General features: G+C 42.4%; 3 protein-coding genes across 4 annotated transcripts in view; 1 reads left to right on the top strand and 2 right to left on the bottom strand.

Moving 5' to 3' along the window:
• The window catches only part of C3G (C3G guanyl-nucleotide exchange factor), a 28631-nt gene extending 24171 nt beyond the window's left edge, over positions 1-4460 (bottom strand). The window contains exon 1 of one of the 2 annotated variants that reach the window (XM_070281691.1): positions 3707-4460. In XM_070281691.1, coding sequence (XP_070137792.1) covers positions 3707-3728 — 22 coding nt within the window. In that variant the 5' untranslated portion in view covers positions 3729-4460. Of the gene's footprint in view, positions 1-656; positions 953-3706 lie in introns of those variants that run through there. The other variant, XM_070281687.1, reaches the window with a different exon arrangement.
• A 356-nt stretch (positions 4461-4816) lies between these two features.
• On the top strand, positions 4817-7262 carry LOC108119490 (FAST kinase domain-containing protein 5, mitochondrial). Its single transcript, XM_017232711.3, has 2 exons — positions 4817-6715; positions 7001-7262. The coding sequence occupies exons 1-2, from the start codon at positions 4895-4897 to the stop codon at positions 7088-7090; spliced, it is 1911 nt and encodes a 636-aa protein (XP_017088200.2). The 5' UTR covers positions 4817-4894; the 3' UTR covers positions 7091-7262.
• On the bottom strand, positions 7146-18310 carry LOC108119491 (mitochondrial ornithine transporter 1). The gene is made up of 4 exons (XM_043209874.2): positions 17563-18310; positions 9774-10440; positions 8041-8146; positions 7146-7640 (listed from the first exon to the last, which is right to left on the bottom strand). The coding sequence occupies exons 1-4, from the start codon at positions 18010-18012 to the stop codon at positions 7349-7351; spliced, it is 1515 nt and encodes a 504-aa protein (XP_043065809.2). The 5' UTR covers positions 18013-18310; the 3' UTR covers positions 7146-7348.
• Between the last annotated feature and the right edge of the window lie 327 nt (positions 18311-18637).

Raw genomic sequence — 18637 nt, 5'->3', positions numbered from 1 at the left:
TTATAATAGATTCTAATACATCCATTAATAATATATTCCCTAGAACCCTCTTCCTAGAACAGGTACTTCTCCCAAATAGTAACCCTAAGACTCCCCTTATGATGGTTCCGGTTCTTAAGATTGTAATATCACTTCCCTAGATTACAATCCTTGATTTCTAGCTTATGATATTCCTCCCTAGATTTTAAAGTACTAGATATATATAGTATTATAGTAGTATAGTATATTTTTAAGACACATATCCTCTCCCTATAGCTGGTAAAACCACTCCCAAGTAGTACTTATGACTATTCCGGTTCTTAAGAATGTAATATTACTTCCCTAGATGATATTATTATTATATATCCTCTTTATCATCTCCCTATATCTATGTATTATATTTTTAAGACACATACCCTCTCCCCCTATATCTGATAGAAGTAACCCCTCCCAAGTACTATAGCAACCCAATGACTCTCCGATCTAAACATAGAAATACAATTACTGGAGAGTCTCAAGAGCCACAAACAATAAAGCCAGCAAGTCAGTGACTAGTACTAGTAACTAATACTAGTAGCTAGTATTTAAAAAATAGTTATTGGAAAATGAATAAACAAGTGAGCTGCCTGGCGAGTGAATCACCAGGCGAGGTGGCCTCCGACAGGTGGAATACCTACTCGTATTGGGAGATCCGTGAAGGCAGGACTGGGCTCCTGGGGACGAGGGACTCGAGTCCAGGGCCATGGTGGCCGCATCGTCGGCACTGGCGGCCCGGTTGAAGGGTCGCGGCTTGCGGTTCTTGAAACGCAGGCGCAGCTCGGTATTCAGAACTCGCATGTTTTTCTATTTTTTATTTTTTTTTTTATAAAAAAGAGCGGAAATCGAGGCACTCCACCCACTAAAAAGTCAAGCGATGGGGCGCGGGAATTGGAGCAAACGCCTCAGCGACTCCACACACATCGATCGATTGGATCCCCGATCTCCGATCTCGGATCACCGATCACCGATCTCCGATCATCACTGCTTTTCACAACAAAAACACTCTTTAAAAATAACGCAAAAAAAAATACGAATTGGGGATTGCCCTCCGGAGTGATATCACGCGCTGGGGTTCTATGGTGGGTTCTATAGGTGGGTTGTTTAGAGAGGGAGGGGAGGGGCCCGCGCTTTTATTTTTTTTTTTTTTCGAATCCGCCACCGACCTCCGAACGACCCACCGTTGTGAAAATTTCGCGTCCAACTGAGCCACCGAGCCACCCAGCCAGCCACCGAGCCACTCGGCCCGGCGATCCACTGCTGTTGGGAGCGGCAGGTGGGGTGGGGTGGGGAGCGGCCAGCGGTAAGCGATGAGCGGCAGAGCGGCGGAGCTTCCGAACCCCACAGCTGGGAGCGTAGAAACTTTTACAATCTAATCGGGGCTGGCGAGTGGCCGGAGCTGCTGCTTTGGCTTTTTTGAAACCTTTTTTTAGCCAGAAACCCCCTTTGTGGGGAATGTTGAACGGATCTTAGGGGTTTGAGGTGGCAGGTATCTTTTTTTTATTTAGATACTTTTTTCAACTCAAAACTAGGTTAAAGGTTGGCTATTTTTGGAGTTTTCCTAAAGGTCTTCTTGGTGAGTTTTCATTTTTGAAGAAAATCATGCTTTTTTCTAGAAAGGGGGTCTAGAAAGGGCTTGTGAAAGGGTTCTATAGGGAGAGAGATAGGTATATAATACCTATATAGGATAGTATATAAATAATATAATAAATATAATAGGATAGTATATAGATGATAGATAGATATACTATCTTATACTCTGTAGTATTATTTTTTTTTTTGGTTGAACCTTTTTTTTCGAACCTCTTCTCTAAAAATACCTAGAATCTATCTGAATCATGACTATAATTCATTTAAATCTAGAAACTCTCTTAATTTTTAAATAAATAAAGAATTGCAAGGTAAAAGGGCTCAACATGTATTTAATATGATATATGCATATATGTATTTAATACTCAATATGAGAGCAATGTCTGTCAATTTTGATTAATTCAAAAATTCCTAAAAAATAAAATAGCTCATCCCAAGACTTCGAAAGACCTTTCATATTAATTTTAGGAAATTAAAGAATTATAATCCATACAAGTGCTGAGCTTGTAGACAAAATAAAATAATTATTCCCTATTTTTCTTTTTTTAAAAACATCGAATTTATTTAAAAACCTCCCCCCCTAGAAACAAGACCTTTTAGAAACAATATCCCATTAGATTTAAATTTTAAATTCAAAGAATTAAATAGAAATTATAGAAAGATGATGACTTATAGGCATAGGGGTTATAGTCATCACTGAGAGCTTTGCGGGCCGACTCCTGTTACTATTTGTTGTTGTTGTTCTTATTGTTGTTGTTGTGGGCACTGTCAGTGAACTATTGTTATCAGGAGGGGTCTGTTATCAGGCTGTGGAAACAATCAGTCGGCCAGTCAGCTGGCTGGCGGGTCTAGAATTTCTTTATTTTCGTTGTTTTTGTTGTTGTTTTAGCCAACTTGTTAAAACAAAAGGTAAACAGAGTCCAAGACCGAGTCCGATTCCGGGTCTGGAAGAATGATGGACGTTGTCCAGAGCCAGTCAGGTGTTTTGGAAGAAAGAGACAACCTGGCGACTCATGAAGGTAAACAAAAAAAACAAAACAGAACCGAAAACAAGGTAATCTCTTGTTGGAAATAATAATAAAAATAAATAATTAATAATTAACTAAATAAATAAAGAAATTAAATAAAAGCCAAGAGATGACCTTTTCCAGCCAACCTGCAAAGTATGCTAGCATTTTCGCCACAGAAAGTCCCCCATCGGGAGGTCTAGTTTCCAGAAACAGGATAACGAGTATCCTTTTAGAGGGAATTTTGGAAAATCTGGAATTTATTTAATTGACCTGCAACTGCCTGGTGGGTGGTGGGAGGTGGTGGGATACGTAATCCCTCCCCCTCGTTTCTCTTCAAAATAAGCAGCTTATTTGCTTTGAAAACTATTTAAAATAAATATTTTCACTCAATTTAAGATAATTCATGGTTTAAAGTTAGTATCTGTGATTAGGATAACTATCCAAAGGATGCATTCCTATTGGATTGAGAAATATTAAGGATTATTGAGTTTCTACAGAGGAGCGGGGGCGTCTTCCAGCAGAACGGAAGAGGGCAGAAAGAGGAAGAAAATGAAATTAAGAAAGGAAGCGGGGTGGGGGAGGAGGAGGAGGAGGAACTGCATCAGTAGCTGCAGCAGCAGAAGCTGCAGCAGCACCGCAGCGGCGAGTTACTAAAAATAGACTTGTTGACAGCTTCCAAAACGAGCAACAAAAACAACAAAAACAAAAAAAAAAAACAGAAGAAAGAAGAAGAAGAGATGCAACACTGCTGTTGCTGCCCCCCGACTATGGGATGCTACGGAAAATCTTACCCGGAGACCCGGAGGAAAATCAAGGAGTACCACAGATGCACACATACACACTCCCAAACACCCGCACACTCACACACACACACTGAGACCAAGGGAGAGCGAGAGCATAAAGCGAGAGAGAGAGAGAGAGAGAGAGAAAGAGAGCGAGCTAAGAAAAAGGGAAGCGAAATCCCACGCCCCCACCCCCACAAAATCCGAAAGAAAAAGAAGGCAAAAGGAAGGAAAAAAAAAATATAGCTTTTGTTTCCTTTTTTTGGGAGTTTCTTAAATTAAAAATAAATAAATAATAAAAAGACTTACCGATTTTTTGCAGTATATTCATGGCTGTTGATATTTTAGATTCCTATTGTGATTCCGAATCCGAATCCGATTTCCAGGAGCCAGTTGCTCCACTCCTCCGGGTTGGACCCCACCTCCTTCGCCTCCTCCTCCACCTCCTTCGCCGCTGACTGCTGCTGGCGGTGGCGGTGGTGGTGGTGGTGGTGCTGGTGCTGCTTCTTCTCCGCCCGTTTCCTTTGCCTTTTGCTTCTTCTGCAGCCGCCGCACACATACACTCCAGCTACACACACACTCTCACGCACAACACTCACACACACGCCACACACTCTTACATCGGGGGGCGCGCACACACACACACACACGCAGACACACACACACTCTGCAGGAGGAGCTTCTACCGTGGTGTCGCCTGTTTACGATCGCCGCTTTTTTTCCGCTCGATTCGCTAATTTATCACTGCACTTTGCCGCCAATCTGGCCGGGAGTTGTTGTTGCTGCTGTTGGCGTTGCATTGAATTCAGGCGATTCCGTTTCGTACGAGCCAAAAAAAATACAAAAAAAATAACAATTCACGCACTGAAGCTGCTGCTGGATGCCCAGTGATGCCCAGTGACGGTTTTCAAAACATCGGCAACGTCGATGTTTGCCAGGGCTACATCACTGCTCCTCCGTAATCTGGTATTATGCTTGTAATTCGGTATTAAACGGATTTTTCCGATTGGTCACTCACTTTTCACGAACCGGGTCGGATGTATGAACCGGTTTGGTCGAATGGCTCAGCAGAACTGCTTAGCTAGCGATGGCAAATGTGCAGTTGCTAGAGAGGAGCCCGTGGCCGATATCAGCTTTTATTTTATCGATACTGTGCTTTTTAAGCTTTTCAACACTGACTTTTTAGAGCTTTGCAGCCCTGGTATTTGCCCGCAAAAATCAATCTGGTATTTAATTTAGTATTGAACAGCTGTTTATCTGGCAGCCGCATTTTGTAGGGCTTTGAGAGGAGCCCGTGCCCGATATCAGCTTTTATTTTATCGATACTGTGCTTTTTGAGCTTTTCAGCACTGACTTTTTAGAGCTTTGCAGCCCTGGTATTTGCCCGCGAAAATCAATCTGGTATTTAATTTAGTATTGAACAGCTGTTTTTCCGGCAACCGCATTTTGTAGGGCTTTCATAACTACTTGTTTTTGTTTGTTTTGAATGAAATAGCCATGTGGAGTAGGTCACAGGGCCTCTGGAGGAGATTGGGCCACCAGGCAACCCGGTTACTGGGCCGCCAGCTGGGTACTACGGCAGTGGTGCCGGCCCGCATCTTTGCCGATCGAGAGAATCAGTTTGCCCACAACATTCTGACGGAATCGCTGAAGCCCTACCAGATTCTGAGGCCACTGCAAGAGGACAGACAGCGTCCGCCAACCGATGGCTTCCTTCAAAGTCCCAGCAGCGATGCCAGTCCCGACGAACTCTTCGAAAACTTCCTGGGCCTGGTCCAGTACTGTGCCGGGCAGGATCTGCAGATAAGTGATGCCCGCTTCGATGGATTCGTTCGCTGCTACTGCGAGCAGCTGCATCGCCTGACCGACGACCAACTGCTGGGATCCCTGCGCGCCCTGTGCGAGCTGCCGGTTCCGGAATCGACCAAAACCCGCAACTACATGGAGCTGTGGAACACCCTGGACATCGAGTGCTGTCGCCGCATCGAACGGTGGAACAGCGCTCGGCTGCTGCTGGTGAGCGATGCCTGGTATCGGCTCGGGCTGGTCCGGATCGGCGAGTACGTGTGGCTGGCCCTCAAGAAGCTGGGACGCCGCCTGCGAAAGCTGCCCCCCGAGCAACTGGTGCAGGCCATGTTCCTCTGCAACCTGCTGCGCCGTCCCGTCTTCGAGATGTTCGACTTTGAGCTGAATCTGGCGCGCTGCGTGGACCAGATGACGCTGGCCGAGCTGGGCGTGATGGCGATGGGCTTCTTCAAGACCCAGACGCCCATCCGGAATCCGGAGCTCCTCTCCCAGATATACGAGCGCCTCGGCCAAGAACTGGACACCGTCGAGGACATACCCCTGGTGGCCCTGCTGAAGGTTTTGCGGTACAGCAGCAAGCTGCCCCAGGTGGAGCCGCTGAAGAAGCTCCTCGCCGCCCTGGAGCCGCGCGTGGAGCACGTCTCGCTGCTGGCCTGCCTGCACATCGCCCTCCTGGGCTGCGAGCTGCAGACCTGCAACGATGCGCTGGTGGAGCGCATCCTGCTGCGCTTCGAGCGCGAGTGCGAGTCGGCCCGGCTCAAGGATCTGGAGCGTATCTGCCTGGTGATGGCGCTGTTCAACCTGAAAACGGAGTCGGGCGTGGAGCGCCGGCTGGCGGAACGATTCCCGGACCTTCTGCGGCAGCGTCTGGACGAGATTGTGCGGTATCCCCGTTGCTTCACCAACTGCCTCCAGTTCCTCAGCATGCGCGGCGTCTACGATGCGGAGCTGCTGGGCGTGGCTCTGGAGCGGCGCTTCCTGCACCACGCCTACAAGAACGGCCTGCCCGGCAGGGAGTACTTCCACCTGGACGGCTTTGCCAGACTCCTGGGCCCTGGGGAGTACCAGGGCGCCCTGCTCACCGACCGCCAGTTGCAGCAAATGGGCCGCCTGTACACGCAGTACATCCCGAAGAGCGACGGACGCTTCAAGCTGAACGTCACGGACCGCATTCTGTTGGAGATCAAGGAGGCGACCTCACAGATCCATCGGCCCCTCACCTTCAAGCACGTCCTGCCGCACTATGACCGCTGTGATTTGGTTCTCTGCTACGACCGTCGTCAAGGCAGAGCCCTGCCCGTGGCGGTGAGTCCAGCCACGGAGGACTACAGTGGCGTTATCCTCACCAGGCAGCACCTGCTGGGCGAGGGCAGGGCTGCAGATGACCAGTTGGCCACGGTGGTGATTGTAATAGCCGGCTGGAACAACGTTATTCGCGACAAGGATCGCTTCACAGGACAAATGGACATGAAGGTGAAGCAGTTGAGGCAACTGGGCCATGATCCTGTGGTGGTGAGTTGGAATTTGATGGAAGAAGGACCTTATCTTGTATCCTTTTCCAAGCTTTTCTTCTTGAATTTCTTTTCAAAAAAACGAAGAAGAACGAGACAGAGTCTTATTTTCTGAAGAAACAAGACGATGATTTTGTTCTCTAATTTGTGTTTAGTTCTTTAAGACCTCAAAGACAATCATTTTTTAGTTAAAGAAAGCTACGAAAAGGATAAGGATATATATCCTGCACTGCTTCCCTCAAAAATCTATAGACTATCTATAAAGAAACACATTTTTCCCCTCCAGATCTATTGGCATGAGTGGCGGGAACTGGAAACGGCAGCAGACCGTCAGGACTTCCTCAAGCGTCGCCTCAGCCAGGTGGCCAGGATATGAGGATGCCATCCGGACAGCAGAACAGCAGGACATTGGAATGAAGAACAAACACAACTCGGGTTTAAGTCAGTCATAATAATTATCTGAACAATTTACACAGGCACAACACTACGAGCTAGGAATTTTCTAGTGGAAAAAAATGGATTATTAATTATAATAATTTTTTTGTTAATTTTTGTTGTGGTTTTTGTTTTTGTAATGACCGCCAGCGGCCACGCACGTCTTAAGCACTCCTGGTGGATGTGGCAGATGCTCGTGTCAAAGCGTGGAGAGCATGGCACGTTTGGTGTACTCGTAGGTCACAAAGAGGGTGGCCGTGGCCGGAATCGTGCGCAGGACGGACGGCAGGAGGCCGCGGTAGAGGGCCATGACACCCTCGCGCCGGACAATGTCCGAGCCCACGGCGAACATGCTCTCATTCAGGTTCTTCACCTGGATCCGGCTCTTGATGACGTCGGCGGGGAACGTGGAGGTCCACAAGCAGACGCCGCCGATGGCGCCGGCGATCATTGTTCGCACTGGTCCGATTTCGTCCTTGGTTTGGTCATTGCTGGAAGGATAATGATAAGTATTTAGTTAGTATATTTGAGAGTTATGGTTTATAGTACTTTTAGGAATAAGAATTCTGTTATACGATGGTTCCTAACCTGTTGAATAATTTTTAAGAGCTCTATAACTGCCTAATAAACAGGTTTTTTGTTTTTAAAGATTTTAAAATACTAAGATTTAAGAGAGAAACCAAATATATATAGAATACAAGTCTAAAGGTCCTAACTTTGTTTCAGAAATTAAAAACCTGCCTATAGATCTATAGTATAGAACAAAAGTGCTATAGTATACTACAGTATAGTATAGTTCTTAAGAGTTCTTCCACTGCTTCTTTATATTATTCTTAATATCTTTATATTTTATTATTATTAATAAATTAATGAATTAATTAATAGACTCACCTTCGCAGCAACTCGCGAGTGCCCTCGTAGCTTCCAAAGAAGAAAAAGTAACCGGGCATCTCTCGTATAAACGTTGAGCTCAAGCCCCTGTAGAAGCCTCGGATTCCTGTTCCAGAGATAAAGTCAATCAAGATGTTAGCTTTTTTAGCTTTGATTTTTTTTTTGAAAAGTTAATCACGTGAGGCACGTGGAGATTGCACCCCCGGGAAGACCTATTTATAAGACGGATGTCCATTGATCCGACCGCTGTTTGTCAGTAAATTTCCACTTGATAGTGATATGATGAGGATGGGCATTATTATCCACAGCTTCCCCAGATTCTGCCCCGCTCCCTCCCCGCCACACGGCACTATGCGTGGCATGTTGCCTCTCCCGGTGGAGGGGGGGACTTCGTAATATAATGTGTACTATACCCCTTATCAGTAAGTTTTTTTAGTTAGCGATTCCCAATTTGAAGACCGCAATCTGCGTAGTAAATACGAAATTATTTATGTTTTCTGGAGGGAACCTTCCCAGTTCTCAGTGATTAGATTCGATTCCAGTTTTATTTTTATTACAAATCAAGGAAAATTCTTTCAGCTTAAGCTACTTTATAGCCTTTGGCTAATGTTAATTTTTTAAAGCTTCCTGTTTTTATTAAACAAAAAAATAATCAAGTAATAAAAACTAGCAGACGCACTTAATGAGTCTCAGAATAGGTCCATAAAAATTCTATTTAATTTAATTCCTAGTTCTAGCTTAGAAACCTCTATTGAGAACTCTTGTCTTTGCTTAAAAAATTGTAAAGTATTATCTTTTAGGAGCTTGGAATTTATATATTATATTTCATTCATTTTTTGTGAATTTTGACACCCACTTTTATGCTGAGGCCTTGATATTTTCAAGTGACTCATTTTTGCAAAAAAAAAATGGTTTGGCGATATAATACAATCAAGAGCTGAATGAAATATAATATATAAAGAAATATATATGTTTGCGAGTAAATATTTAAAATAAAAACTAAGGGCTTTGGTAGGAAAAAGGCTTCAAATAAGTTTGAAATGAAAAGATTTCTTACTTTTAGACTTTAGTTTCTTTTTTAATAAATAGTTTTCTTCAAAAAGGTCAAAGAAGATATTAAAAATTATTCAAAATATTATTTTAAAGTGTTTAATTATATAAATTGTTTAGCTTTTATAATTATTTAAGGTATTTATTGTAAATTAGCTTCCAAAAGTTGAAATATTGAATAAAACAAGGAAATTTAGGTTAGAAATACACCTAAATTTTTGAAGGAAAAAGGACATGTTTTGATACGTTCTTCCATGGCCTAACCTTCTAAATTAAAAAAAGACAAGTCTTATTCTTAAAAAAAAAAGTCCCGCTCTCAAAAATCTTATTAGATTTAAACCTATTTTCAATTTAAATAAAAAACCGCCTAAAAATCAAATTCAAATTCCAGCGCCACATAACCCCCAAGAGTACGAGGCGATCATGGAGATCTGGCAGCGCCCCCCGATTACGGAAATCTTTGGCATGCGACGAGGAGAGGGCGTGTGGTGTTTGGGGGTCAGTATTAGCTTCTGATGTGTGGGTCTCCGATCCGTATCTGTGAGCTGTATATCGCGATAATGTTGTGTTTTCGCCTTTGATGATGAATTATGGAGAAGAGGCCGCCAAAAATCCAAAAGCGCGATAATCTAATCTTCGCTAGAGACGACTATTAGAGGCTATGGGAGGGTGGGAACTCTTACCTTCGGTGCGCCAGATGTAGCGTGTCAGGCTCCAGGGGGTGCGCATATCCTCCGGATGAGCCGGCTCCACAAAGTGCTTCATCTCCCGGAGGGCCTGCAGCTTGCACTTGATCAGCTCCGTGGGGCACAGGGTGAGGGTGGAGAAGCAGGCGGCCAGGGAGCCGGCGCAGGCGTTCTGTACGACCGTCAGCTCGGATGCCTTCTCCTTGCCGACCACAAACGTGACGAACTTCTGACATCCGCCGTATGCCGCAAACAGTACGGAATTCTCGGCCACATTGGCGAAGACGGCGGGCACCGAGCCGGCATACAATCCCCGAAAGAAACCATCCTTGCGATAGGTTTTCACGAAACAGTCCCACATCCCCCTGTACACCTCCGGGAATGTTTGCAGCTTCACCTTGACGGTGTCGAGGGGCTGGGACACGTACACCTGGGCGGCGCCACCGATCGATCCCGCCAGGAAGTCGACCAGCCCCTCAACGAAGTTGATGTTGTTTCCGGTTCCGCCGTGCATGTCGAAGCGTAGTACGAACCGCAAGAAACCGCCGACCACGTACAGCAGCCCGTCGCGCACCGCCAACAGCGTCGACCATAGACTGAGTCGACGGCGCTTCGCTCCCGGCGTGCCGTTCTCTCCGTCGCCCTCCTCCTCCTCCAGCCCCTCCTGCGGGCGGCCGGAACAGGGTGGTCAGAGTTTTTTTTTTTCAGAAATATCGCAGTTAAGCGATCGGCGTGTTCTCATTTCCGTTATCGACGGAATTGAGAAAACGACGATTTAATTTTTAATAAATTATGAACAGATTTTTCAATAAAATTAAAACTATAAGTTAAATAAATATAATAAACTATATAAAAAATATATATGAAAAGCATAACCCAATTTTACTAACAAATATAAAACAAAATATAACAATTTATTGGATAATTAAAATTTATAATTAAAGATGAAATCTTAGAATATAATATTATATGAAAAGACTTTTAATAAGAAGTTTTATATACAAAACGTAGGTTTAATATAAATATTTAGTAATAATATTTAATGTTATAGTTTATTTTTGTAAATACTTAAAAAATATCTCAATAAAAACAAAATACTATGAGAAATATTTAAAAATACAAATCCCGTTTACCGCATCATCAATCAAAACTGAATTGAAACGGTCCTTCATTACTAAAATATAAAAATAATAGTGTTTTGAGCCAACAAATGTTTGGAATTTTAAAATGTGAATATTCTTGTTTTGATTTATAAACAAAACTACTTAAATAAACATACACCAAACATAAAGCCTGCTACTTTTTCTTAAATACATAAATACGTTCATATATGGTACATCAAGTTATTATAATTAAATTAATATTTTAAATTGGAATTAATTTAAAATTCGCGCGATAATAATATTATAAGTGTTGTGAAACGTCTTTTTTTGAAAATTCAAGCCCTGAATAGTCAGACCATCGAAAGTACTTTGCGTTTTTCTCTCACCAAAACACTATGGCGGTCTATGGGATTCAATTCTATATTTCGAAAAAATATTTTGTCTCAGGATTTTGATGCAGAATGGTGGCAAATCGATCTAGAAATCGTTTAAGGTACTTCGCTTGAGAATCGGATGAGAATTGGGGAAGATATAGCCATCACTGTGGGCCCCATAGGGGAAACCCGCATTTTGAAGGGATCCCATCGAAAAATGGGGAAAAAATCTAAAAAATATTTCGTCTCGAGATTTTAATGCAGAATGGTAGCAAATCGATCTAGAAATCGTTTAAGGTACTCCGCTTGAGATTCGGATGAGAATTGGGGAAGATATAGCCATCACTGTGGACCACATAGGGGAAAACCGCATTTTGAAGGGATCCCATCGAAAAATGGGAAAAAAATCTAAAAAATATTTCGTCTCGAGATTTTAATGCAGAATGGTAGCAAATCGATCTAGAAATCGTTTAAGGTACTCCGCTTGAGATTCGGATGAGAATTGGGGAAGATATAGCCATCACTGTGGACCACATAGGGGAAAACCGCATTTTGAAGGGATCCCATCGAAAAATGGGGAAAAAATCTAAAAAATATTTCGTCTCGAGATTTTGATGCAGAATGGTAGCAAATCGATCTAGAAATCGTTTAAGGTACTCCGCTTGAGAATCGGATGAGAATTGGGGAAGATATAGCCATCACTGTGGACCCCATAGGGGAAAACTGCATTTTGAAGGGATCCCATCGAAAAATGGGGAAAAAATCTAAAAAATATTTCGTCTCGAGATTTTAATGCAGAATGGTAGCAAATCGATCTAGAAATCGTTTAAGGTACTCCGCTTGAAATTCGGATGAGAATTGGGGAAGATATAGCCATCACTGTGGACCACATAGGGGAAAACCGCATTTTGAAGGGATCCCATCGAAAAATGGGAAAAAAATCTAAAAAATATTTCGTCTCGAGATTTTAATGCAGAATGGTAGCAAATCGATCTAGAAATCGTTTAAGGTACTCCGCTTGAGAATCGGATGAGAATTGGGGAAGATATAGCCATCACTGTGGACCCCATAGGGGAAAACCGCATTTTGAAGGGATCCCATCGAAAAATGGGAAAAAAATCTAAAAAATATTTCGTCTCGAGATTTTAATGCAGAATGGTAGCAAATCGATCTAGAAATCGTTTAAGGTACTCCGCTTGAGAATCGGATGAGAATTGGGGAAGATATAGCCATCACTGTGGACCCCATAGGGGAAAACCGCATTTTGAAGGGATCCCATCGAAAAATGGGAAAAAAATCTAAAAAATATTTCGTCTCGAGATTTTAATGCAGAATGGTAGCAAATCGATCTAGAAATCGTTTAAGGTACTCCGCTTGAGAATCGGATGAGAATTGGGGAAGATATAGCCATCACTGTGGACCCCATAGGGGAAAACCGCATTTTGAAGGGATCCCATCGAAAAATGGGAAAAAAATCTAAAAAATATTTCGTCTCGAGATTTTAATGCAGAATGGTAGCAAATCGATCTAGAAATCGTTTAAGGTACTCCGCTTGAGAATCGGATGAGAATTGGGGAAGATATAGCCATCACTGTGGACCCCATAGGGGAAAACCGCATTTTGAAGGGATCCCATCGAAAAATGGGAAAAAAATCTAAAAAATATTTCGTCTCGAGATTTTAATGCAGAATGGTAGCAAATCGATCTAGAAATCGTTTAAGGTACTCCGCTTGAGATTCGGATGAGAATTGGGGAAGATATAGCCATCACTGTGGACCACATAGGGGAAAACCGCATTTTGAAGGGATCCCATCGAAAAATGGGAAAAATATCTAAAAAATATTTCGTCTCGAGATTTTAATGCAGAATGGTAGCAAATCGATCTAGAAATCGTTTAAGGTACTCAGCTTTAGAATCGGATGAGAATTGGGGAAGATATAGCCATCACTGTGGACCCCATAGGGGAAAACCGCATTTTGAAGGGATCCCATCGAAAAATGGGAAAAAAATCTAAAATATATTTCGTCTCGAGATTTTAATGCAGAATGGTAGCAAATCGATCTAGAAATCGTTTAAGGTACTCCGCTTGAGAATCGGATGAGAATTGGGGAAGATATAGCCATCACTGTGGACCCCATAGGGGAAAACCGCATTTTGAAGGGATCCCATCGAAAAATGGGAAAAAAATCTAAAAAATATTTCGTCTCGAGATTTTAATGCAGAATGGTAGCAAATCGATCTAGAAATCGTTTAAGGTACTCCGCTTGAGAATCGGATGAGAATTGGGGAAGATATAGCCATCACTGTGGACCCCATAGGGGAAAACCGCATTTTGAAGGGATCCCATCGAAAAATGGGAAAAAAATCTAAAAAATATTTCGTCTCGAGATTTTAATGCAGAATGGTAGCAAATCGATCTAGAAATCGTTTAAGGTACTCCGCTTGAGAATCGGATGAGAATTGGGGAAGATATAGCCATCACTGTGGACCCCATAGGGGAAAACCGCATTTTGAAGGGATCCCATCGAAAAATGGGAAAAAAATCTAAAAAATATTTCGTCTCGAGATTTTAATGCAGAATGGTAGCAAATCGATCTAGAAATCGTTTAAGGTACTCCGCTTGAGATTCGGATGAGAATTGGGGAAGATATAGCCATCACTGTGGACCACATAGGGGAAAACCGCATTTTGAAGGGATCCCATCGAAAAATGGGAAAAATATCTAAAAAATATTTCGTCTCGAGATTTTAATGCAGAATGGTAGCAAATCGATCTAGAAATCGTTTAAGGTACTCAGCTTTAGAATCGGATGAGAATTGGGGAAGATATAGCCATCACTGTGGACCCCATAGGGGAAAACCGCATTTTGAAGGGATCCCATCGAAAAATGGGAAAAAAATCTAAAATATATTTCGTCTCGAGATTTTAATGCAGAATGGTAGCAAATCGATCTAGAAATCGTTTAAGGTACTCCGCTTGAGAATCGGATGAGAATTGGGGAAGATATAGCCATCACTGTGGACCCCATAGGGGAAAACCGCATTTTGAAGGGATCCCATCGAAAAATGGGAAAAAAATCTAAAACATGTTTCGTCTCGAGATTTTAATGCAGAATGGTAGCAAATCGATCTAGAAATCGTTTAAGGTACTCCGCTTGAGATTCGGATGAGAATTGGGGAAGATATAGCCATCACTGTGGACCCCATAGGAGAAAACCGCATTTTGAAGGGATCCCATCGAAAAATGGGAAAAAAATCTAAAAAATATTTCGTCTCGAGATTTTAATGCAGAATGGTAGCAAATCGATCTAGAAATCGTTTAAGGTACTCCGCTTTAGAATCGGATGAGAATTGGGGAAGATATAGCCATCACTGTGGACCCCATAGGGGAAAACCGCATTTTGAAGGGATCCCATCGAAAAATGGGAAAAAAATCTAAAAAATATTTCGTCTCGAGATTTTAATGCAGAATGGTAGCAAATCGATCTAGAAATCGTTTAAGGTACTCCGCTTGAGAATCGGATGAGAATTGGGGAAGATATAGCCATCACTGTGGACCCCATAGGGGAAACCGCATTTTGAAGGGATCCCATCGAAAAATGGGAAAAAAATCTAAAAAATATTTCGTCTCGAGATTTTAATGCAGAATGGTAGCAAATCGATCTAGAAATCGTTTAAGGTACTCCGCTTGAGAATCGGATGAGAATTGGGGAAGATATAGCCATCACTGTGGACCCCATAGGGGAAAACCGCATTTTGAAGGGATCCCATCGAAAAATGGGAAAAAAATCTAAAAAATATTTCGTCTCGAGATTTTAATGCAGAATGGTAGCAAATCGATCTAGAAATCGTTTAAGGTACTCCGCTTGAGATTCGGATGAGAATTGGGGAAGATATAGCCATCACTGTGGACCCCATAGGGGAAAACCGCATTTTGAAGGGATCCCATCGAAAAATAGGAAAAAAAACTAAAAAATATTTCGTCTCGAGATTTTAATGCAGAATGGTAGCAAATCGATCTAGAAATCGTTTAAGGTACTCCGCTTGAGAATCGGATGAGAATTGGGGAAGATATAGCCATCACTGTGGACCCCATAGGGAAAAACCGCATTTTGAAGGGATCCCATCGAAAAATGGGAAAAAAATCTAAAAAATATTTCGTCTCGAGATTTTAATGCAGAATGGTAGCAAATCGATCTAGAAATCGTTTAAGGTACTCCGCTTGAGAATCGGATGAGAATTGGGGAAGATATAGCCATCACTGTGGACCCCATAGGGGAAAACCGCATTTTGAAGGGATCCCATCGAAAAATGGGAAAAAAATCTAAAAAATATTTCGTCTCGAGATTTTAATGCAGAATGGTAGCAAATCGATCTAGAAATCGTTTAAGGTACTGCGCTTGAGAATCGGATGAGAATTGGGGAAGATATAGCCATCACTGTGGACCCCATAGGGGAAAACCGCATTTTGAAGGGATCCCATCGAAAAATGGGAAAAATATCTAAAAAATATTTCGTCTCGAGATTTTAATGCAGAATGGTAGCAAATCGATCTAGAAATCGTTTAAGGTACTCAGCTTTAGAATCGGATGAGAATTGGGGAAGATATAGCCATCACTGTGGACCCCATAGGGGAAAACCGCATTTTGAAGGGATCCCATCGAAAAATGGGAAAAAAATCTAAATACATTTCGTCTCGAGATTTTAATGCAGAATGGTAGCAAATCGATCTAGAAATCGTTTAAGGTACTCCGCTTGAGAATCGGATGAGAATTGGGGAAGATATAGCCATCACTGTGGACCCCATAGGGGAAAACCGCATTTTGAAGGGATCCCATCGAAAAATGGGAAAAAAATCTAAATACATTTCGTCTCGAGATTTTAATGCAGAATGGTAGCAAATCGATCTAGAAATCGTTTAAGGTACTCCGCTTGAGAATCGGATGAGAATTGGGGAAGATATAGCCATCACTGTGGACCCCATAGGGGAAAACCGCATTTTGAAGGTATCCCATCGAAAAATGGGAAAAAAATCTAAAAAATATTTCGTCTCGAGATTTTAATGCAGAATGGTAGCAAATCGATCTAGAAATCGTTTAAGGTACTCCGCTTGAGAATCGGATGAGAATTGGGGAAGATATAGCCATCACTGTGGACCCCATAGGGGAAAACCGCATTTTGAAGGGATCCCATCGAAAAATGGGAAAAAAATCTAAAAAATATTTCGTCTCGAGATTTTAATGCAGAATGGTAGCAAATCGATCTAGAAATCGTTTAAGGTACTCCGCTTGAGAATCGGATGAGAATTGGGGAAGATATAGCCATCACTGTGGACCCCATAGGGGAAAACCGCATTTTGAAGGGATCCCATCGAAAAATGGGAAAAAAATCTAAAAAATATTTCGTCTCGAGATTTTAATGCAGAATGGTAGCAAATCGATCTAGAAATCGTTTAAGGTACTCCGCTTGAGAATCGGATGAGAATTGGGGAAGATATAGCCATCACTGTGGACCCCATAGGGGAAAACCGCATTTTGAAGGGATCCCATCGAAAAATGGGAAAAAAATCTAAAAAATATTTCGTCTCGAGATTTTAATGCAGAATGGTAGCAAATCGATCTAGAAATCGTTTAAGGTACTCTGCTTGAGATTCGGATGAGAATTGGGGAAGATATAGCCATCACTGTGGACCCCATAGGGGAAAACCGCATTTTGAAGGGATCCCATCGAAAAATGGGAAAAAAATCTAAAAAATATTTCGTCTCGAGATTTTAATGCAGAATGGTAGCAAATCGATCTAGAAATCGTTTAAGGTACTCCGCTTGAGAATCGGATGAGAATTGGGGAAGATATAGCCATCACTGTGGACCCCATAGGGGAAAACCGCATTTTGAAGGGATCCCATCGAAAAATGGGAAAAAAATCTAAAAAATATTTCGTCTCGAGATTTTAATGCAGAATGGTAGCAAATCGATCTAGAAATCGTTTAAGGTACTCCGCTTGAGAATCGGATGAGAATTGGGGAAGATATAGCCATCACTGTGGACCCCATAGGGGAAAACCGCATTTTGAAGGGATCCCATCGAAAAATGGGAAAAAAATCTAAAAAATATTTCGTCTCGAGATTTTAATGCAGAATGGTAGCAAATCGATCTAGAAATCGTTTAAGGTACTCCGCTTGAGAATCGGATGAGAATTGGGGAAGATATAGCCATCACTGTGGACCCTATAGGGGAAAACCCCATCTTAAATGTGTGGGTAATTCTTTGCTTTTTATATTAGAATATAGGTACATAGCGAAATATCCCACCTGTAATGCCTTCTCGTAGGCTTCGAGGATCTCGTCCGGTGTCATTATGAGCACGCTGCTCCCCACGCGACCGCTGCCGATGCGCGGCGGCGGCGGTGGCATCATCAGATCGTCGCCATTGCCGTTTCCGTTTCCGCTGCCATTGCCATTGCCGTTACCGTTAGACTTGCCTCCCGCTCTATTGTCCTTACCGTTACCGTTACGGCCGTTACCGTTACCGCCATTTCTTCCTTCATAGTCATAGTTATCGGGATCAGAGCTTTCGGGAGCCGAACTTTCGGGAGAACCCTCTGGATTTTGATATTCCTTAGATCTTGATTGGCGGCTATTTCGCTTCGATTCGCTATTTCGCTTTATTTCGCTATTTCGCTTTACTGGTTGGGGTGGTTGGGGCAGCACTAACTGTATACTTTCTATGGCGACCACCGCCTCAGCCGGCGTCGGTGACATTCTGCCCCGCTCCGGCTGCTCCTGATGCTGCTGCTGCTGAACCAGAACTGGAGGTCACTGGCTCATCATCCGTATTATCATCTCCGCTTATGTTTTTTGTTTTTTTTTCGTTTTTTTTGCTTATCCTTACCCTTCCCTGTCCTTTTCCCTCTCCCTGTTTCTGTCCTTGTTGCTGGCCTCGTCCTTTCTCCTCTCCTTTGCAATTTTATGCATTTTTTGGTGGGGAGGGAGTGGGGGGGCAAAAATAAAAAGCTCCAAGAAATTCCAATTTTGAGTGTGTGTGCGTTGATACTGTGATTGAAAAGCCAAAGGGTTTTTCTTTCAATTTTTTGCTTGTCTTGGTTTCCCTAAATAAAAGTTGTTGCGCTGTGTTATCCTTTTAAATAATTTTCTCGATTTACGATTTTTTCTTTTATTAATAATCGATAATTTGATTACGCCATATGCATATATATAGGTGTATACATATCATGTGGATCATCTTTCACGTTTTTCTCTTTAATATATATATTTTTTTATTTTTTGTGTGTTTTTTAATAATTATTATCATGGTTTTTTGGTATGTGGTGTATAATCTTGTTCATTATGCGATCCTTTTTATTTTCATCTCTCGCGATTCTTTCTT

Source organism: Drosophila bipectinata, chromosome XL (assembly GCF_030179905.1).
Source record: "Drosophila bipectinata strain 14024-0381.07 chromosome XL, DbipHiC1v2, whole genome shotgun sequence".
NCBI lineage: Eukaryota > Metazoa > Arthropoda > Insecta > Diptera > Drosophilidae > Drosophila > Drosophila bipectinata.
Note: the sequence above shows the minus strand (reverse complement) of the source record. Positions and strands in the feature narration are given on the sequence as shown.